Source organism: Suncus etruscus, chromosome 2, assembly GCF_024139225.1.
Source record: "Suncus etruscus isolate mSunEtr1 chromosome 2, mSunEtr1.pri.cur, whole genome shotgun sequence".
NCBI classification, from domain to species: domain Eukaryota; kingdom Metazoa; phylum Chordata; class Mammalia; order Eulipotyphla; family Soricidae; genus Suncus; species Suncus etruscus.
This window is the reverse complement of record NC_064849.1, coordinates 38,789,526-38,807,325: the sequence shown is the minus strand read 5'-3', so window position 1 is coordinate 38,807,325 and position 17,800 is coordinate 38,789,526. Positions and strand designations below refer to the sequence as shown.

General features: G+C 39.4%; 1 protein-coding gene across 1 annotated transcript in view; it reads left to right on the top strand.

Moving 5' to 3' along the window:
* The window catches only part of GNG2 (G protein subunit gamma 2), a 129,699-nt gene extending 126,511 nt beyond the window's left edge, over nucleotides 1-3,188 (top strand). The window contains exon 4 of the mRNA XM_049767656.1: nucleotides 2,738-3,188. Coding sequence (XP_049623613.1) covers nucleotides 2,738-2,866 — 129 coding nt within the window. The 3' untranslated portion in view covers nucleotides 2,867-3,188. The remainder of the gene's footprint in view (nucleotides 1-2,737) is intronic.
* Nucleotides 3,189-17,800: the final 14,612 nt, after the last annotated feature.

Sequence of the window (17,800 nt, the reverse complement as noted above, 5' to 3'; positions counted from 1 at the left end):
GAAGAGTCAATTCATCAAGAAAATATAAATCATTAATATATGTACATACCAAACATCAGATATTCTAAATGTATAAGCAAATACATATAACAAATACTAATCTGAAGGAAGAAAATAATAATACAATCATAGTAAACGATTTCAGTAATCAATTTTCAGTAGATTATAAAGATTAAAAATCAGCAAAGACATGTTAGATACCACTATCCTTGAACCAAAATGTCCAAACAGACATGCAGACCATTTTATCCGATAGCAGCAGAATACAGTTTTCTCAAATACACCAAAAACTTTGTCCAGAATAGATAACAAGTCTTAAGAAATTTAAGAATTTAGATTATTCCAAGAATCTTTTTAGGGATGAAGAGATGACTCAAAGGACTAGGGGGCATTTTTGCATGCTGGAGTTCTAGATTGAATCTCCAGCACTGCATTGTCCACTGATTACCATTGGGATCATTCCTTTGCAACAAGGTAGGATTCATTCACAAGTATCATCAGGTATTATCAAAAAGTAATAGAGAGAAATTTTAAAAGCTTTACCTAATTATAAATTACAAAGCACTATTGAAAAATCAATCAATGGATGAATAAAGAAACCAAATTACTGATCTTATAGCCATTAGAGCTTGATCATGCTTATGGCAGCAGCAGCCTTATCTGCCTTGTGTTTACCAGGTCTCTTAATTGCATCATTTTCCCTTGTGCTTGATTTAAAGTTGTTTTGTTCATTGTACCTCCTCAGTTTACCTAAGTTACTAATAATGGAACAGTAAAAGCCTGATAGCCCAAAGGGATGAATTGTATGCTGGCATGCACAAGGGCCCAGCTTTAATACCTGAAACTTTTTGGTTTCTTGAGCACTGTACGGTATAGCTCTGATGACCTTGGTCCCTTTAGAGAAATAATTTATTAACTAATTAAAGGTCTTATCAAGTGATTGACTTACAAACTAAATCCATAGATTGTTAAGGTCTATAAAGAGGGGGGGGACCACTTGTAGTATTTTTAATCCATCCAGGTACAGCATATTCTACCATCATCACCATTCAAAAAATAAAACAAAACAAAACAAAAAAAAAAAAGGAGATCAGGAAATAGTACACGAGTCAAGGCACTTTCCTTGGATAGAGCCAACCTCAGTTTGATACCCAGCAAGCCATGGTACCATGAGTACCAAAGTAGTGCCAAAGTAGTCTTCAGCATTGACAGGTGTTAACTAACCCCCAGCACTACAAAAACATAAAAATTAAAAAAAAAAAAAAACAAAAAAAACAACCGGGGCCAGAGTGATAGCACAGCAGTAGGGTATTTGCTGGATTCGATCCCTGGCAACCCATATGTTCCCCAAGCCTTCCAGGAGAGATTTAGCACAGAGCCAGAAGTAACCCCTGTGTGCAGCTGGGTGTGGCCCAAAAACAATAAAAAGAACTTTTTTTTAATAAAAACCAACATTTAAAAAGTGGTGAAAGCAGTTAAGTGATCTGCTTCATTTAAAGTAAAACCAGCAGTAACTTGAAAATCAGATATGAAGCTTTTAGTGACCTGAATTGAAGCTAGACACAGAAATGTCTGCTTCTCATCTGTACAAGCCAAGACAATGAATGAAGAAATGTTGTGCAAAGGCAGAACCTGACCGTATTTTTAAGTAGACCCCTAGCTCTGAGTGACTTAACTCTTTCAGACTTATTTAGCACACCATGTGTAAACGAAGAGTGAGTGCCCAAGCATTTATACAACAGCAGCAGGAATATTTGGGAACAAACCCTTGAATGAATGGTTTGTAGTAGAAAATTACTTGCCAGAGCAAATCTCCCTATTCTAGAATAGATGTACTTTAATCTAGGAGGAGGTCCCATCTATGACAAGGCTTCCTCGGACAAGATAAAATGGAGGAAGTGATAAAGAGTATCTCCTACTGTTGCTTTTTGAAAAAGGAAATCCATATAGTTTTAAGTTTCCCTAGCAGAGGCAAAACTGTAAAATCACCCTACGTGCAGTATCTCCAAGTCCAGATGAACAAATCTAGATCAGGGTCGAACAAGAAATAATCCGAACCAGGCTGAGGGTGAAACACATGTAGTCTGGAAATCTTCTACCTAGTTTCTCCACCAAACTGCCTGCCAGAGATGTTTTTATTGAGTATAGGGACCACCCCCAGGTGGAGCAGCTATCCTGAGCCTGTCCCACCCAGGTTTACAAGTAAGATAATCTCTGTTTTGGGGTAAATCGAAGTTTTAAACAAACATACAAAGAAACCAGGGGTGATCATTGTTTTGGGTAAAAGAAGGTGTAACCCAATACAGAACTTTAGAAAGTGAATTTTAGCTGGCCTATACCCAAAGACTACTTTGTGTTGACAGTGAATTTTGTTAAAAAAAAAAAAAATGCCCCTTGCATCCTACCTTGGATAAAGGAAAGAAAGAGATGGCCATTCTCTGAATTGCACAAACTGTCTCAAGGAAGACACTTTGGTTGTTGGTGGAAGCAACAGTGAGCGACATTTTCTGCACCCTCAGTGCCTTCCTTATTTCGGACCTGCTTTGCATTCTCTACACTCAATCTCAGCAGCTGCCTACTTGGTAGAAGAGGAAACCGAGGCTCATGAGTGTTAGATGTCTTTATTCACTTTTTTGCATAAGCTAGTTTATAGTGAAGTGGGTAGTTGAGCCAGGGCTGACAGTCCCCTCCTCCAGGCCTGGTCTAAAATCACAGTTGTTTTTGTCTTCCTACCCAGGTATCCAAGGCCGCTGCAGACCTGATGGCCTACTGCGAAGCGCATGCCAAGGAGGACCCTCTGCTGACCCCCGTTCCGGCTTCAGAGAACCCCTTTAGGGAGAAGAAGTTTTTCTGTGCCATCCTTTAAGTCTTCACGAGGAGCCTGCAGAGCCTCGGGGGCTCCTGGGACACTGATGTAGAGTTTTTAGCAAAGTGGACGCCTTTCTCGTCCACAGCATTTGAAGAGAGGGAGGAGAACCAGCCTGGCAGCTCTGGGCTATGCATGTTTAAAGAACGGGTCCTATTTATGAGAATGAAAGCTGGCCACAGCCTGAGTAGAAGAGATCCGATACCTGCACCGAAGCCTGGAGGAGGGAAATATGTAATTGGTGTCATTTCTTTTCTGCTATTCCTCCCCAAATTTTTGTGTTTTCTGCTTTATATTTAAAATAATAATAAAAAATCAAACAGACAGCTGTCTGAGCTGAGATACATATAATCTTCTGGGAATGAAAATTGCCTTTAGAATACCCTTTGATAAGCTGAGTCATCCAGTGTAGCGGTGATTTGGTTTAATAGCATTGATATTGAGTCTTTGTATCTTTCTTTTTCTTTCTTTTCCTCTCCTGTACCCTCTCCCTTTCTCCCCCATTGTACTAGAGATAAGGCTGGACTTGTAGTAAGATCAGACTGCAACAGACTCCAAGGATGAGCACCTCAAGTGTTTAGGGAGATGTTCCCCGTGGTTTATCCTCATGGTAACAACAATGCCGATTGTCTGTGTTCTCTTATCACTATTCCTAACATTCATACATGATAGCTTTGATTCTGCAAGTAAAAGTAAACCATGTGTTGTGACTGGTGCTTTCATATATTTGTGACAATTTTGGAGTAATACTGCATGAAAATGTCGCTATGTTACATCCATTCAGAAATTTTATTGTTTTATGATCAAGCTGGAAAAATGGAAGGAGAGAGAAAAGCTGGGGAGGAAAAACCTCCATGGTTTTGAAAATTGAAATTACTTCAGAGCCTTAGCCATGCCTAAAATACCTCTTAGTTAAAATTGGCCTAGACGCCTCTTCAACAGATTTTTTTCCCATAATTCAAAGCCTTTGTTTTTAATTATCCAGGATGCAGGGCAGCATAGGTGCCCTCAGGCCACACGGGAAGGCATACCACGCGTTGGTGGGTGCTTTCATCACTGAGTAGAACAATTTTTCTCCTTCCCTGAATTTCAGGAATTCATAGTTGCAAGGATTCTTTCTGGGAAAAGACTGTTTTCTGAGCTCTTGTTTTTAAAAAGATGTTCCTCCTCAGTTCCAGTACCATGAATGACAAACCCAATTCCACAGAAGGCTGTTTCTCAGGATCCCTCCCCTTTAAGAGCCATGGAGCCATGGCTTGATGGATAGTCCATGGTTGATGAAGTGTCCCCTGGAGTTTACTCCTCAACAAAAGGCTCTGGCTCCCAAATCCACTGAAATGGTCTTCATTTTTCACTCACTAAAATTTCCAATAGACTTTTGTTTCTGTTTTTGTTTTATTCATTTGTGAGAGTTCTTTGGCCTTTATAACTTCCTTGCGGCTATCTAGAGCTCTTCATCCCAGGAGAGGATTTGAAAGTGACTTTTCAATGTAGCTCTAGCCTCCACCAGTAATGCGATCCAGAAGCCTTTCTCACTTTAGTCGGGTCATGCCCAAGCCAAAGAGAGTCTCTCTCATGTCTCCTTGTTTGTTTGCTTTGATACCCCAAAAGACCATTTCTGCATTTGTTTTATTTCTCTTTCTGTTTTCTTCCTCCCATTTAAAATGGGGGGGAGGAGGTAAAGAGAGAAGAAAAGAGAAGATAAAAATATAGTGTGCTAAGGACAGATTTTGCCACAAACTTGGTAAATAACTTCTTTTTATGGACACGATGATAAAAATTAAAAACATACGATTGAGGTCACAACTGTATGGAAGAAGAGAATACTAAGACATTTGCAAAATGGTAGATGTGCTTCTATAACAGACATTTCTGTTCTTCTGTCCAAACCTGGAAACTTTGGTGATAGTCTATGGGAAACTGATGAAGACTTAAAGGGGAAACAAACCTATTCTTTAGCTACAATATTGGACCAGTAGCTGAAAGATACTGCTGAATCAGCTGAAACTCTATACATTTTTAATATTAACCAAATATTTATAGAAAATGTGACCCCCATAAAAAACAAGGGGTTAAGCACACTTTAGTGATTACTAAGGCATAGGTATGAAATTCTGATGATTTTCATAATTGGCGCACAATTTATTTTTTTCAGAAGGACTTTTTATATTTTCATGTAAATCTAGATCTGTGGAATTACAGGATAGAATTAAAACATTTAGGAGGCTTCATAAGACAGCCCTGGTAATCAAAAGTTAAGTCCTAAATTATTCATGTAACATTTTAAACAGGAGATAAAAGGCATACAACCCATCTAAAATTAAATTTAAATTATGTTTTGGCTTTTTCATAATTATGTCCTACAGTTGGAATTGTGATGCCAGAGTCTTTAAATGCGTTTTGGCTTATAGATATTTTCATTTGTTGAAGTGGCTGAGAAATCTTAGATTACTCATGCCTTCAAAGAGCTTTAATTCATTTAAAAAGTTTAATTCAAAAATTATTTCCACCAGCATAATTTTGCCTGAAGGAGTGACTAAAAGGAAAGCAACTTATGCATTGGGTGATAATGAAACTCTACCATGAAATTAGGTTAAATATTAACAATAACTTATTTAAAATACAAACTTCATAAAGTATAAAAAATACTTTTCTGCATCATCCTTCATATGAATTCTGATTTCCATTATTTTCCAATTTTAAACCAAGTACTATTTAATTTAAAACAGAAATTGTCAATAAGTACTTGGAACTTTGAAGTGAGGCTAATTTTACTAATAAATGTTTGAAATAGATTGTTTATAAAGAAAAATTAAAAACCATTTCTCTATACTCATTTACATATGGAATTTTGAGAGAGAAAACATGCTGTATTAGGGGATTTTGTACTTTTTAAAATATTTGCTTCTAACTGCTCCTGCAATGGTCAATTGTTAGAGATAGTAATGTTTTCCCAGCTCAAGAATTGCTCACTTTTTTCCTATATAAGACCGATGGAGTGTATCAGAGAATAAAATGCAGAGATGTTAAAGTAGGAAAACCTGAATGTGATGTGTGCATTTTCATCCCACATGGATAATGTATTTGTTTTAATAAATGGAATTTTCAAAGTCAGCTTATGCAGTGATTTATTATGCAGACCTTTGGCCACCTTATCAGTGATACATGATTAGCTTGAAGAGGAGGAAGATACCTAACAAAAAGAAAGGTCTATATGAACCTGTTGATGTTCTTTAGGGTTCCTGAAGAAGGAAACTAGACATGAAACTAAATAAAACCTCTTCACAATCCTCCTGGTTTTTTGCCTCCTCAGGAGACAACAATGAGATGGAGAATAGTCAGGCGATCTGGAGCACAGTACCCCAAAGGTGGATGGACTGTACGTATATACACTGTCATCTGCTAGGGTGCCAGAGGAAGATTTCCTTAACAGAAAAAAACAGTGAATCCAAAAGGGCTATTCTAGTTTGTTCCTGAGGTAAAACACGTACTGGCTACCTTCTGAGCAGCTCTGTTTTGTCCCTCAAACCACAAAACTACATCTGTACACATATGCATACATACATAAAACATGCTAGATAAATGCTTAGAACTAGATTCAGTAGATATATAGGTAGTATCTAGAAATCTCTGGTCATGAAAGATTTCTTCAGATTATGCCAGATAATGGAGATTCCCCTTGAGAAGCCTCACTGGGTCTCCTAGGAGTAAACATATGCAAAATGTCTCACCCCTGAGGAAGGTACTTCTTGTAGTGAGTTCAGGGACCACACAATCATCTGAGATGAAAACAACCCCTGAGACCTTCCCACAGAATTGAGACTCCCAAACATAGGGCAGAGGTAGAGAAGGGAGCTGAGAGCAGTGGTGAAAGAATATTGGTGGAGGTGGTACAGTAACAAGTTTCCTATACAATGTTATTGCAAATATGATATCTCAAAAAATGGGGCACTGGCGAGCTCAACGGGCTAGAGTACATGCTTTGCATACAAACATTCAGGTTTGTTCTCTGGTGCCATATGCATGTGTTATGTTTATTCATCTGGAGCAACCCCTAAGCCAGGAGCCAATTCATGTGTAGCCCATGAGCTCCGCAAGGTACCTGGCTCCAAAAATACACATCCCCAAAATATTTTTAAGGCAGACATCAGGCTCCCAACAAACCCAGCATTTCTGGCAGTCGCATTTAAAAATATACCAGTTGCAGTGCAAGTCTGAGGACTATTGAGCTAAAGATTAATGATAGCTCACTTTTCATAACAATGAGGGAAAAGCACCGCCTCATATAAATATGTTCACTCTGATTCCCCCTGCAGCAGGCAGCTGTTGCCAGGAGCTAGAACATGATGGGAGATTGCAAACCCAGCCAGCTTCGGAGTCTGAACCATTAAAGGAGGAGCTGGTGGGGTTCAACTCTACTCCTGTTCTGTGGCGTCCTTGTGGGAAAATTGCCTCTGGCTCTTACTCTTTAATAAGCTGGTCACATTTCAGATAGCGCTCACAATGACGTGGGAATTGCAGCTGGGTCAGCTCCAATTCACAAATTGCAAATAATTTACCAAGGGAAATCCCTTTCCCTTCGGTTCTGCCCCAAATCTACATTTTCTTCTATTTAGAACCAAGAGACTCAGGCAGAATTAATCTTAATGAAGGGGGTCATGGACACCCAGCCTTTCCTCAGTAACAACTCCTCTGGTTCTTCCGTGCCCAAAATCAGAGATGTCTGAGGCTAGGATGTACATCCACCCTAAAGTAATGGAAAGGTGGAGCCTGCTTATTTCCATTCCAACTGGGCGCAAATCAGCGCTAGCTCTGCATGAGCTGGAAAATGAAGACAGTTCCTGAGGGACCTGGGGTAAGCCTCTTAACTTTTCCATGTTACAGTGTGAAGAAGACCAGCATACCTGACTATTCTTAAGCAGTACTACTCCTAAGTAGTAGTACTAGTCAAAGACTAGTACAAGAGAGCATGTCAAAGACATAAAGGAAATAATGATGCATCATTAGACAATACGACTTGCCAGCAACTTTCAAAGAAAAAAGACTGGTAAGGACTGAGAAAAGTAGTACAAAAGTTAAGGGGTTTGCATTGCATGGAGTGGATCCTGTGCCACATATGGTCCTCTGAGCTTTGTTGGGAGTGATCACTGAGAATAGAATAGCTCCTGGGCACTTCCAAATGTGGTCCAAATACCAAAAAGGAAAAAGAGTGAATAATTCCTTCTCAGTGAAATAGTTATTTCACTGGCATCTCAAGTGATCGTGAAGCAGGTGGTTCCTGGACCATCACAGAGAGACTTGGCCAGCCTTCCTTTTCCAACACCCATAGCTCATGGTCTCTGAATAGCTGCCACACTCTGAATCTCATCTTCTACTATGCATAGTCCTTCTCATCCAGGGGTGGCGAAGAAGTTCGACACAAAGAGCCAAAATTTTAAACTGTGAGAGTCAGAGAGCCACACCAGACCTGCCAAAACAGATAAACACTCCGACAAAAGCATCTAATTTTAACAATAATATATTCAACACATATTGCATTTTGTCATTTTGAGTGAGGGTCAAAATCCTGCAGTGATGGTGTGGGTGTGCTGCGTTCTCCACACTAAAAACTAACGTTAGGCAAGATGTGACCCAACATGTGGCACACGGGTCCCCCGACTCGCTGGCCCGTACAGTTATTTCCGAGGGATGGGAGACGGGAGAACGCAGCCTTGGGGCTCCACGCTAGGAGATCTCTCCTCATAGGTCCCTCCTCAGAAGCAGCTGAACAAAAGCCAAACTTGGCAAAGAGCCACAGTATACAAAAGAATGATAAGAGGCAAAGAGCCCATTCATTTTGGCCGGGAGCCGCATGCGGCTCAAGAGCCATGTGTTCGCCACCCCTGTTCTCATCCATAAGTGTTTATTAATCCTTGACAAACTCCTTTGGTGTCAAGGCACTTAACTGAAACTGGCTAAAAAACCAAAGCACACATTCATAGGTTCAGTTAGACCCAGCTGCTCAGTGTTTTTCTCTCACCTTGCTTGGGTCCTTTGTGTTGGTTTAATTTCCAATGATTCTAATTCTCGGACTGGTACAGTGTCTTCCGCTTCAGGCTTATATCTCACCAACTGAGCAATCACAGAACAAAAATAACTGTTAAGCATTGCTCTGGATGTAACCCTGAAATATGACTGAGACTTTTCTTGGATAAGGTTCCTGCTGCAGACGGGTTAGTGTTGCTAAGCAGAACCTTCATGGGGTCCGGGAACCTTTCACGGAGAGAGAAGCGTGAGCACGAGTGGATGAATATGAAATATGAAATAAATGAGACCACACAAAATACATTGTATGGGGATCCTCGCCCAAGGGACAAGAGACAAATTTATTTTTCAGCCGATGACATTTTATAAGGACAGACTCTGGTATGCAAGGTGTCCTCAAAGAGCAGGAGAGCAGTATAATGGGGAAACAAGCCTTAAAATAACATATTAAAAGACCATTCTTCAGGTGATAAAGAACTCTGCTGGAGGTCAGTGAAATCAGAGCTGTGGATGTTTATGGTTAGCAAAAAGCAGGTTTTTCAAGATACCAGGAGGAGAGAGACAGAGATATTTTTGATGTCTATATAGTAGCCGCAAAATAGATTTTAGGAGGGACGGAAATAATTGTTTACCATCATAGAGCTAGACTCAGAAAAACAAGCTGTTGGCGCCAGATTATACTAACTAGCCAGCAGGGGACTTTTGGCGGGCTTTTGGTAGTGACATTTCTTTGTCTGTAGGAGAGCTGAGGCTGGATTTCTATAGTGGCCAAATAGAGAGAAAAATGTAATGTTACAGCCATGTTGGAATTACCGCCAATGATCCACGCAAAGGGTCAAATGATTTACTTCGCTAAGTGGGCCTTTTGGCAAATAATTCTTTTAGAGGAAGGCACTGCACCAGGGAAGGAACAAACCACGTCTGGTGCGTGCTTTCCTTAAATGGGATGTAACAGGTTCCCACTTCTACCCATCCTGAACTTGGACATAAAGGTAGCCTGGGCCACATGGGCAGACTGGTTCTAAAAAATCAAAGTGCTGCTAGAGGAAAAAAGATTGAAGATTAAATCAAAAATAGAAACTGAGGGAGGTGACTCAAAAGTACTGGAGTCCTGTTGTTTAGCATAAGCAATAGGACTCAGGGGTTACTATAGGTTGAGTACTTATTTGTTGTTCCCTACAGTGCTAAGGGGTCCATTCAGTGCAGAATTTTAATCTGGAGCTCCTGTATACAAGCATGTTCTCTAGTCCACATGCCTAGTAATCGCATGCACCTAGTGGTCTTGTATTGAACAGCAATAGGGAAATTAAAAAAAAAAAATTACAGAACATTTCCACCCTGGTCAGAAATTCTATTAGCAAGACTTGCAAGGATTAGTAACCATTTCTCCAATGCACACAACTGCAGAATATGTTTTTCACTTGTACCAATTTGGTTTTTTTTGTTTGTTTGTTTTGTTTTTACATTTTTATGTTTTGGCCACACTCAGTGATGCTCAGTGATTATTCTTAGCTCTGCACTCAGTAATCATTCCTGGTGGTGTAGTTGGTTTGTTTTAGTGCCACACCTGGCAGTTCTGGAGATTACCCCCAACCCAATGCTCCTGCAGTGCTCAGAGTACCATGTGAATCTAGTTCCAGATTCCTGTGTGTAGAGCATGCACTCCAACCCACTGAGATCTCTCCCCAACCCTTGTGCACAAATTTTAATAAACACATACATAAATAAAGTAAGTATAAGCACTATAGGAATCAGTTAGCACAGTGGTAGGGTGCTTACCTTGCACACAGCTGACCCAAGTTTGATCTAGAGCACCCCACATGGTCCCTCAAGCCTCCAGTGCACAGAGCTAAGTGTTAACTTTGAGCACAAGGGGGTGTGGCCCCCGAACAAAAAATAAACACTATAATAACTACTACTATTGGTCATAGTGATAGGAAATCAAGCAGGCTATGGCTATGACTTAGGTACTATTCCTGGAGTTCTTTTAGATCATTAGTTTATCTTTTTCCCTTATTCAAGTGTTGAATTAAATAAATAACGATGGTGCAGGGCTTTATTCATGCCCTGACCACCACAGGTGTGTGGCCTATCTCCTAACCTTTCAAGCATTCGGCCATTCTTAGCCCTGCATCTTATAATTCAGCCATCTTCCTTTGGCCTCCATCCTGGTCAAAGACCAAAAGAGGCAAAGAACCTAAAGCCTGGGAGCACAGCAGGGCAGAGCGACCCCTAATCCCCTGGCTCCAGGGTTTATCTACCTATTCCAAGACCCCTCCCAGGAATAGGCGGGGTTTATCAGGTAAGGATACACCTAATATCTGGTTCCCAAGACCCCTCCCAGAAATGGGTGGGTCTTAGGTAACTACACCTAAATCCAGGGTCTCAGATAGGTACACCAACATTTCCCCCTTTTCTGAAATATAAAGACCCTTTTGTAATTCTGACTTCACCTTTAGCCAAAGGTGGGTTAATATTTTCATGCACCAACGTAATAGAGTGAAAATTAATATACCAGCCCTTTTCAAAAACATAACATTTCTGCAAAATGTACAATACACCTGTAACTTAATATTTTCTTAATGCATTTTTACCAAGCACTATTTTGGAACTTTCATGTTCCTATACTTTTAAACTATATTGGGGGAACTTTCTGTTCCTATTAACCTTCCCTACACACAAGTACTACAGCATAAATGCATAACATGCATTTTAAAAACAGGCTAAGTACATTAAAATACACACAGTAAACATTTTGCAATTGAAAATATTAACTATGAAAAACAACAAAACACATTTAAATTATAAAGAAAATGACTTAAGACAAAGACGCAGGCGGTTAGAAATTAGATGTTTTAGTTGGGCTAAGCTGTATTCAAGAAAACATAAAAATTCTAAATATTAATCTATGGTGATGATAACAGCAGCAGCACAATAGTAATAGAAAGCCTTTATTAAACATTTGACTGTGTACCAGCACCATTCTGAGCCCCTTACAGACATCATTTCAATTTGCTCTCATGGCAACTCTGACATGGATATTTAATTCCTGCAGTGAGTATTTGTGCCTTATGTCCACTTCTGGAACCCACTTCTGACTTCAGCTGCAGCTGTGGTGTAAATATCTGTAGAATCTCCTTTCCTGGAGGTCTGAGAGCCAGGGTACAATCAAGCCTTAACTAGGGATGAGAGTCTAGACATCTGTCCCAGGCTCTCACTGTTCAGAGGAGAGTTCGAGTTGTGTATTTTGTAGCACTCTTTGTGTGATCTCCAGGGAAGTCTCTGGAAGGATTGAATCTTGATTTTCCATAATAACAAATAACTCAATGTCACACTTTATAGGGTTTTCTCCTTTGTCTCTCTCTTTTCCAGCATTTTGATTTTCTGACATCTTCCTCACCTCCAGCCCCAATAAGATACCACATCCCAGACCTGGAATCAACTCTTCATTGGATGAGTTGGATTAAAAATCATTTACAGGGGCCAGAGCGGTGGCTCAAAGCAGTAAGGTGTCTGCCTTGCTGGCACTAGCCTAGGACGGACCACGGTTTGATCCCCCGGCATCCCATATGGTCCCCCAAGCCAGGAGCTATTTCTGACTGCATAATCAGGTATAACCTCTGAGCATCACTGGGGTGTGGCCCAAAAAACCAATAAATAAATACAATAAATGAATGAATAAATAAATAAATAAAAATCATTTACAAGGTTTTGGGCAGTAGACAGGTAGATACACCTCAAGCTCCTAGTGCTATGAAATGGAGCTCAAGCATATGGACCTTGATCTGTTTTAATTGCTAAGACTGACCTCTGAACTCTTACTTGGAGTGTAAATTGACATGCAAGTTCACAAAAGAGAGATTATGAGAAAAGTCTGAACTGATTACTTACTTATAAAATATACAAATTACTTATTTCTTGCAAGCAAATTCCAACCTCTGACTAGCTTCTCTGGAATGAAGGAACCAAATAACTCTTGCCAATATTTCCTTTTCCAAATAATGTGCTCATTTAGTAGTAGAAAGTATTCCTCATGCAGGGAAAATATTTTCTGAGTCAGGGAATTTCTTTGAAGAAAAATTTTTGGAGGATTTTTTTGGGGGGGAGGGACAACATTTGACATTGCTTGAGACTACTCTCAGCTTGGTGCCTCAACAGTGCTTTGGGGACCATTTGATGCTGAAGAGCAAACCTGGGCCTCCAACATGCAAAGTATATTGAATTCTCTCTCCACACACCTCCACCCTTTGTTTTTGCAGTGGTAGTAATCAAACCCAGGAATACATGCAAGTACTCTACTGCTGAGTTTATATTCTAAGCCCTCTTAAATGAATTTTGTAAGCTATTTTAAAGAGTAGTTTTTAACAGGGAATGAGTGTTTGTTTTAGTTGGGATTGCAGAAGAGGAAAGTCTCTCCCCTTTTAATTACTATTCTAACAACTGCTTCCCTGTAAGCTCAAATCACTGGGTCCTTCCAAGAGTCTGACAGACCTTTATTTTCAAAGTCATGACTGAGGGGGGCTAGAGTACAGTGGGTAGGGCAATTGCTTTGAAAACAGCCGATCTGGGTTTGATCCCCACCATCCTATGTGGTCTCCCAGCACCACCAACAGTGATTCCTGAGAACAGAACCAGTAATAAGCCCTGTGTACTTAGTGTGGCCCCTGCAAGTAAAACAAAAAAATAAAGTCAGTCTTGATTGGAAAAAAGAATGAGGAGAGAATCTAATGACAAAGGTCTGGCAAATGTAGCTTCCAGGTCTCAACCTGAGGTTCTCTAGGAAAAATCAAACTGGTGTTCCATCCCATCTGCCACTCCTGCCCACTGTCTACTCCAGGCAAATGCTCTGGCCACTCAGATTCCAGTGCTGCATACAACACAAATCAGCAGGTGTCAGGGCACTTGTATACACACACACACACACACACACACACACACACACACACACACACACATGCTGTTCTTTCAAAAAAAATTACTACTTCCCCTTTAGATGATCTTGGTTTACTTCACAATAGCAACTCTCAAAAATTGTTTTAAGCACTCTTGGGGTTCCCTGGGACATTTTAAAGGAGTCTTCAGTGTCAAATGATTTTTAAGAATTTATTTAAAATTATTTAACACTCTAAGAGTGTTAGAGAGCTCACCAAGCTGATGCACCTTAGAGGCCCAGGTTTGATTATTTAGCATAGCAGTGCAATCCTGGCATGCCAACCCAAGAGTTATTTCTGACCATTGCTAGTGACTCTACCCACTCAAGTACATACATAATAATACTAAGGAGTTATTTGCTTTTTCTATACTCCTCTCATCTCTGTATAGCAGAGATTTTAGAAATTGTGATACTGTCATTACAGCAAATTGAATATAAACGCATGCAACATAATCCAGCTAATATTTTTTTAATTTTGTATGAGTGTTCTCTTTTATTTTTTAATATCAATCTTTACTTAAGCACTATGGTTACAAGCATGTTTGCAGTTGGGTTTCAGTTATAAACAGATTACCCTCCTTCACCAGTGCAACATTCCCACCACCAATGCCCCTCCCCAATACTTTTAAAAGACTTGTAAAACATTAAAACAATAACACTTTTGCCCAGGAAAAGAGCAATACAAGTTATTTTTTTATTAAAGGACATTATATTTAACAAGCAATGGAGTGATATTATTTTCAGTGAATTAATAAATGCATTTAAAATTTAGTTTAAATTTCTTTTTGAAGGAGAAAAATACATTTAATTTTAAATGCATTTCTTTTTTATTACTTTATTTAAGTACTGTGCTTGAATTTTTTTTCATGATTGACTTTGTCATACAATATACACCATCCTTTACCAGTGCATGTTTCCCACTACCAGTGTCCCCAGTTTTCCTCACACCCACCCCCTTGGGTAGATATTTTACTACTCTCTAGATATAAATATAGAGTTTTTCTATCTAGAAAGAGAAAATGAAAGCAATATCTTCCTTTTATCTCCCTCTTTTTGATACTGTGGTCTGCATTACTGTTAATGAAGGTATGTGCACCATGCATTTCCCTTTATTCTCTTAGAGCACCCAATTTTTGTTCAGAATGTTCAGTTCTGACTTTCCTTGTCATGGTGGTCCCTTCTATACCCTAATTGCACTAACCACTCTTTGTGGCAAACTTCCTACCATGGACTGGTCCTCTTGACACTTCTCTCTACTTTCTCTGGATATTATTGCCATACTATCTTTTATCTTTCCTTTATCCCACAAATGAATGAGATTATTTTGTCTACCCTTCTTCCTCTGATTCTGCATAATAATCTCCATATCCACCCATATATTAGAAAATTTCATGGCTTAGTTTTTCCTAACCACTGCATAATAATAGTCCATTGTGTAGATGTACCACAATTTCTTTAGCACTTATCTGTTCTCAGGCACTTGAATTGTTTCTAGATTCTGGTTATTGTAAATAGTGCTGCAATGAACATGGGAGGACAGAGGGTTTTACTGCAGGGTGTTTTTGTGTTCCTAGGGTTTATCTCTAGGAGTGTTATTGCTGGATCACACATAAGTTCAATTTATAGTTTTTTTTGAGGAATATCTATATTATTTTCCAAAAAGGCTTGATCAGTCTACATTCTCACCAGCAATGAATGAGAGTTACTTTCTCCCTGCATCTACACCAGCACTGGTTGCTCTTGTTCCTTGTGATGTGTGCCAGTCTCTGTGGTATGAGATAATACCTCATTGTTGGTCATGGTGTGTAATCTTGTTGATAAGTTGCTGGGTTCCATTGTTGTAATTTTAGTTGAGGATCTTTGCATCTGTGTTTATAAGAGATATTGGCTACAATTCTCTTATTTTGTGGTATGTCCATCTGCTTTTGGTGTCAGGGTGATGTTAGCTTCACAGAAACTACTGGGAGTGTTTTTGTTTCTTTAATTTCCTGGAAGAGCTTGAAAAAGATTGGTAGTAGGTTCTCTTTAAAGGTTTGAAAGAATTCTCTAGATAAACCATCTGGGTCTGGGCTTATGTTTTGGGGAAACCTTTTGATTACCATTTCAATTTTCTCAATAGTGATAGGTCTCTTCAGCTAATCTAGTTCAATTTGGTTCAACCTTGGGAGATTATAGGAGTCAAAATTTTTTTCATTTCTTCCAGGTTCTCTTGTTTTGTGGCATAAAGATTCTTATTTTAGTTGTTAATTACTTTATTTAAACACCATGGCTATAAGATTGTTCATAATACATTTGTTGTTTTTTTCCACAGTTAAAGTCATACAATATACAATACTCTTTACCAGTGCACATTTCCCACCACTGATGTCTCCAATTTCCCTCCCATCCTCCTTTATGCCTTCTCCCTTGCCTGTATCTGGGACATACATTTTTTCTTTTCTCTCCTCTCCTCTACTCCCCTACTCTCTCCTTTCCTCTTCTTCCTCTTCTTCCTCCCTCTCCCCCCATACAGAATGTCTGGACTAACTTTTATGAGGGAATCACTTCCTAGACTTCAGCCTCATCACCACAGAACAGAAGTACAGTACTACCTTCCCCTCTGGAGTGCAGAAGACCCATCTGAAATACAGGAATGGAAAACAACTGGGGAAGTAGGAGATAGGCTGTTTGTTGTTTTTCCTTGAGCAATCTTTTTCTTTTAGATTAGTATGCACAATTTTATATAACTAAATTGAATCATCCAGAGGAAATAAACATAGTTTTAGAATATCACAGCCATTCAAGGCTTAATGGAACAAATAGCAAAAAACACCAATAGACATATTCAAAAATGAAAATTGAAACTAAATAAAAACAAAAGTGCAGTTCCAGATGGTTTTACAAGTGGTTTCTTAAAGGTTTAGAGTCAAAGGAGCACTGTAAAAATAGTGTTAGAGTGGCAATTATCGTTTGCATAGGCCCACCAAAGTATGGGGGACATGGAAAGGAAAAACATTGACCTAAAAACAAGAAGACCTTACCCCTAAAGTTTCCTGACATAAGTCCAACTCTAGGCTCCAAGCAAACTAGTTTGTCCAATCCAGGTCATTGTCTGTAGTTCCAATACAGTTTTATTTTTCACACAGTCTCTGTTGTTGGTATCATGTTTCTGTATTGAAGATCCTGGAATCTGTATATCCTACATTGAAGTCAGGATGGTGCGTAGCATCATCTAATTTCAACTCACAATTAAAGGGCAATGCAGAAAGCCCTGTCCAGTACACAGGTCATTGTTGTTGTTGTTGTTTAAATCTTCTCAGTGTTAAGGGAAGACTCTTTTGAGTAAATCGATGTCAGAGCAGCAGTAGGGTCTTCCCTGGTAGAGGATTGCTTTCAGGTGATGTCATAGACAACTTTGGATGTTTCATAGATGGCTTTCCTGGTTCAAGGGTGAATGGAGAATGCCCAAACCTCTGAGGCCTGTGCCAGATCATCATGTCAATACTCAGGGTGTAAGGTCCCATTGCACCACAGGATTTGTGTGTTCCTATCTTTATTAGATAAGAACTTATTTGTATGTATAGTATTTTCCATTTTAATGTGCCTATGCAAACAAGGAATAATGCCACCTGGCATTATCAGTGCATAAGGGGGCCGCAAGAACAAGTCCAACAATCCCCATGACCTGGATCAAACATAAGCATTAAATTGAGGGACTTTTTCACCACAATTCCTTATTGAACAGTTCACAAAGAGAAAAAAAAAAGATAAAAAGTGGGGAAAATAAACAATCTAACAAGACAGTGGACACAATTGTCACTGTTTAAGGGTATATTCAATAACAGTTATAGCGATTGAGGGAATATATCTATAATATTCAAATATGGTACCCCCACCCAAACTGGTCTCTTCCCAGCCTGAGAGTCCATCGTCCCATTTTTATTTTAAATATATATGGTACGAGCGGGGGCTAGTGCCCCCGCGTGGTTTCTGAAATA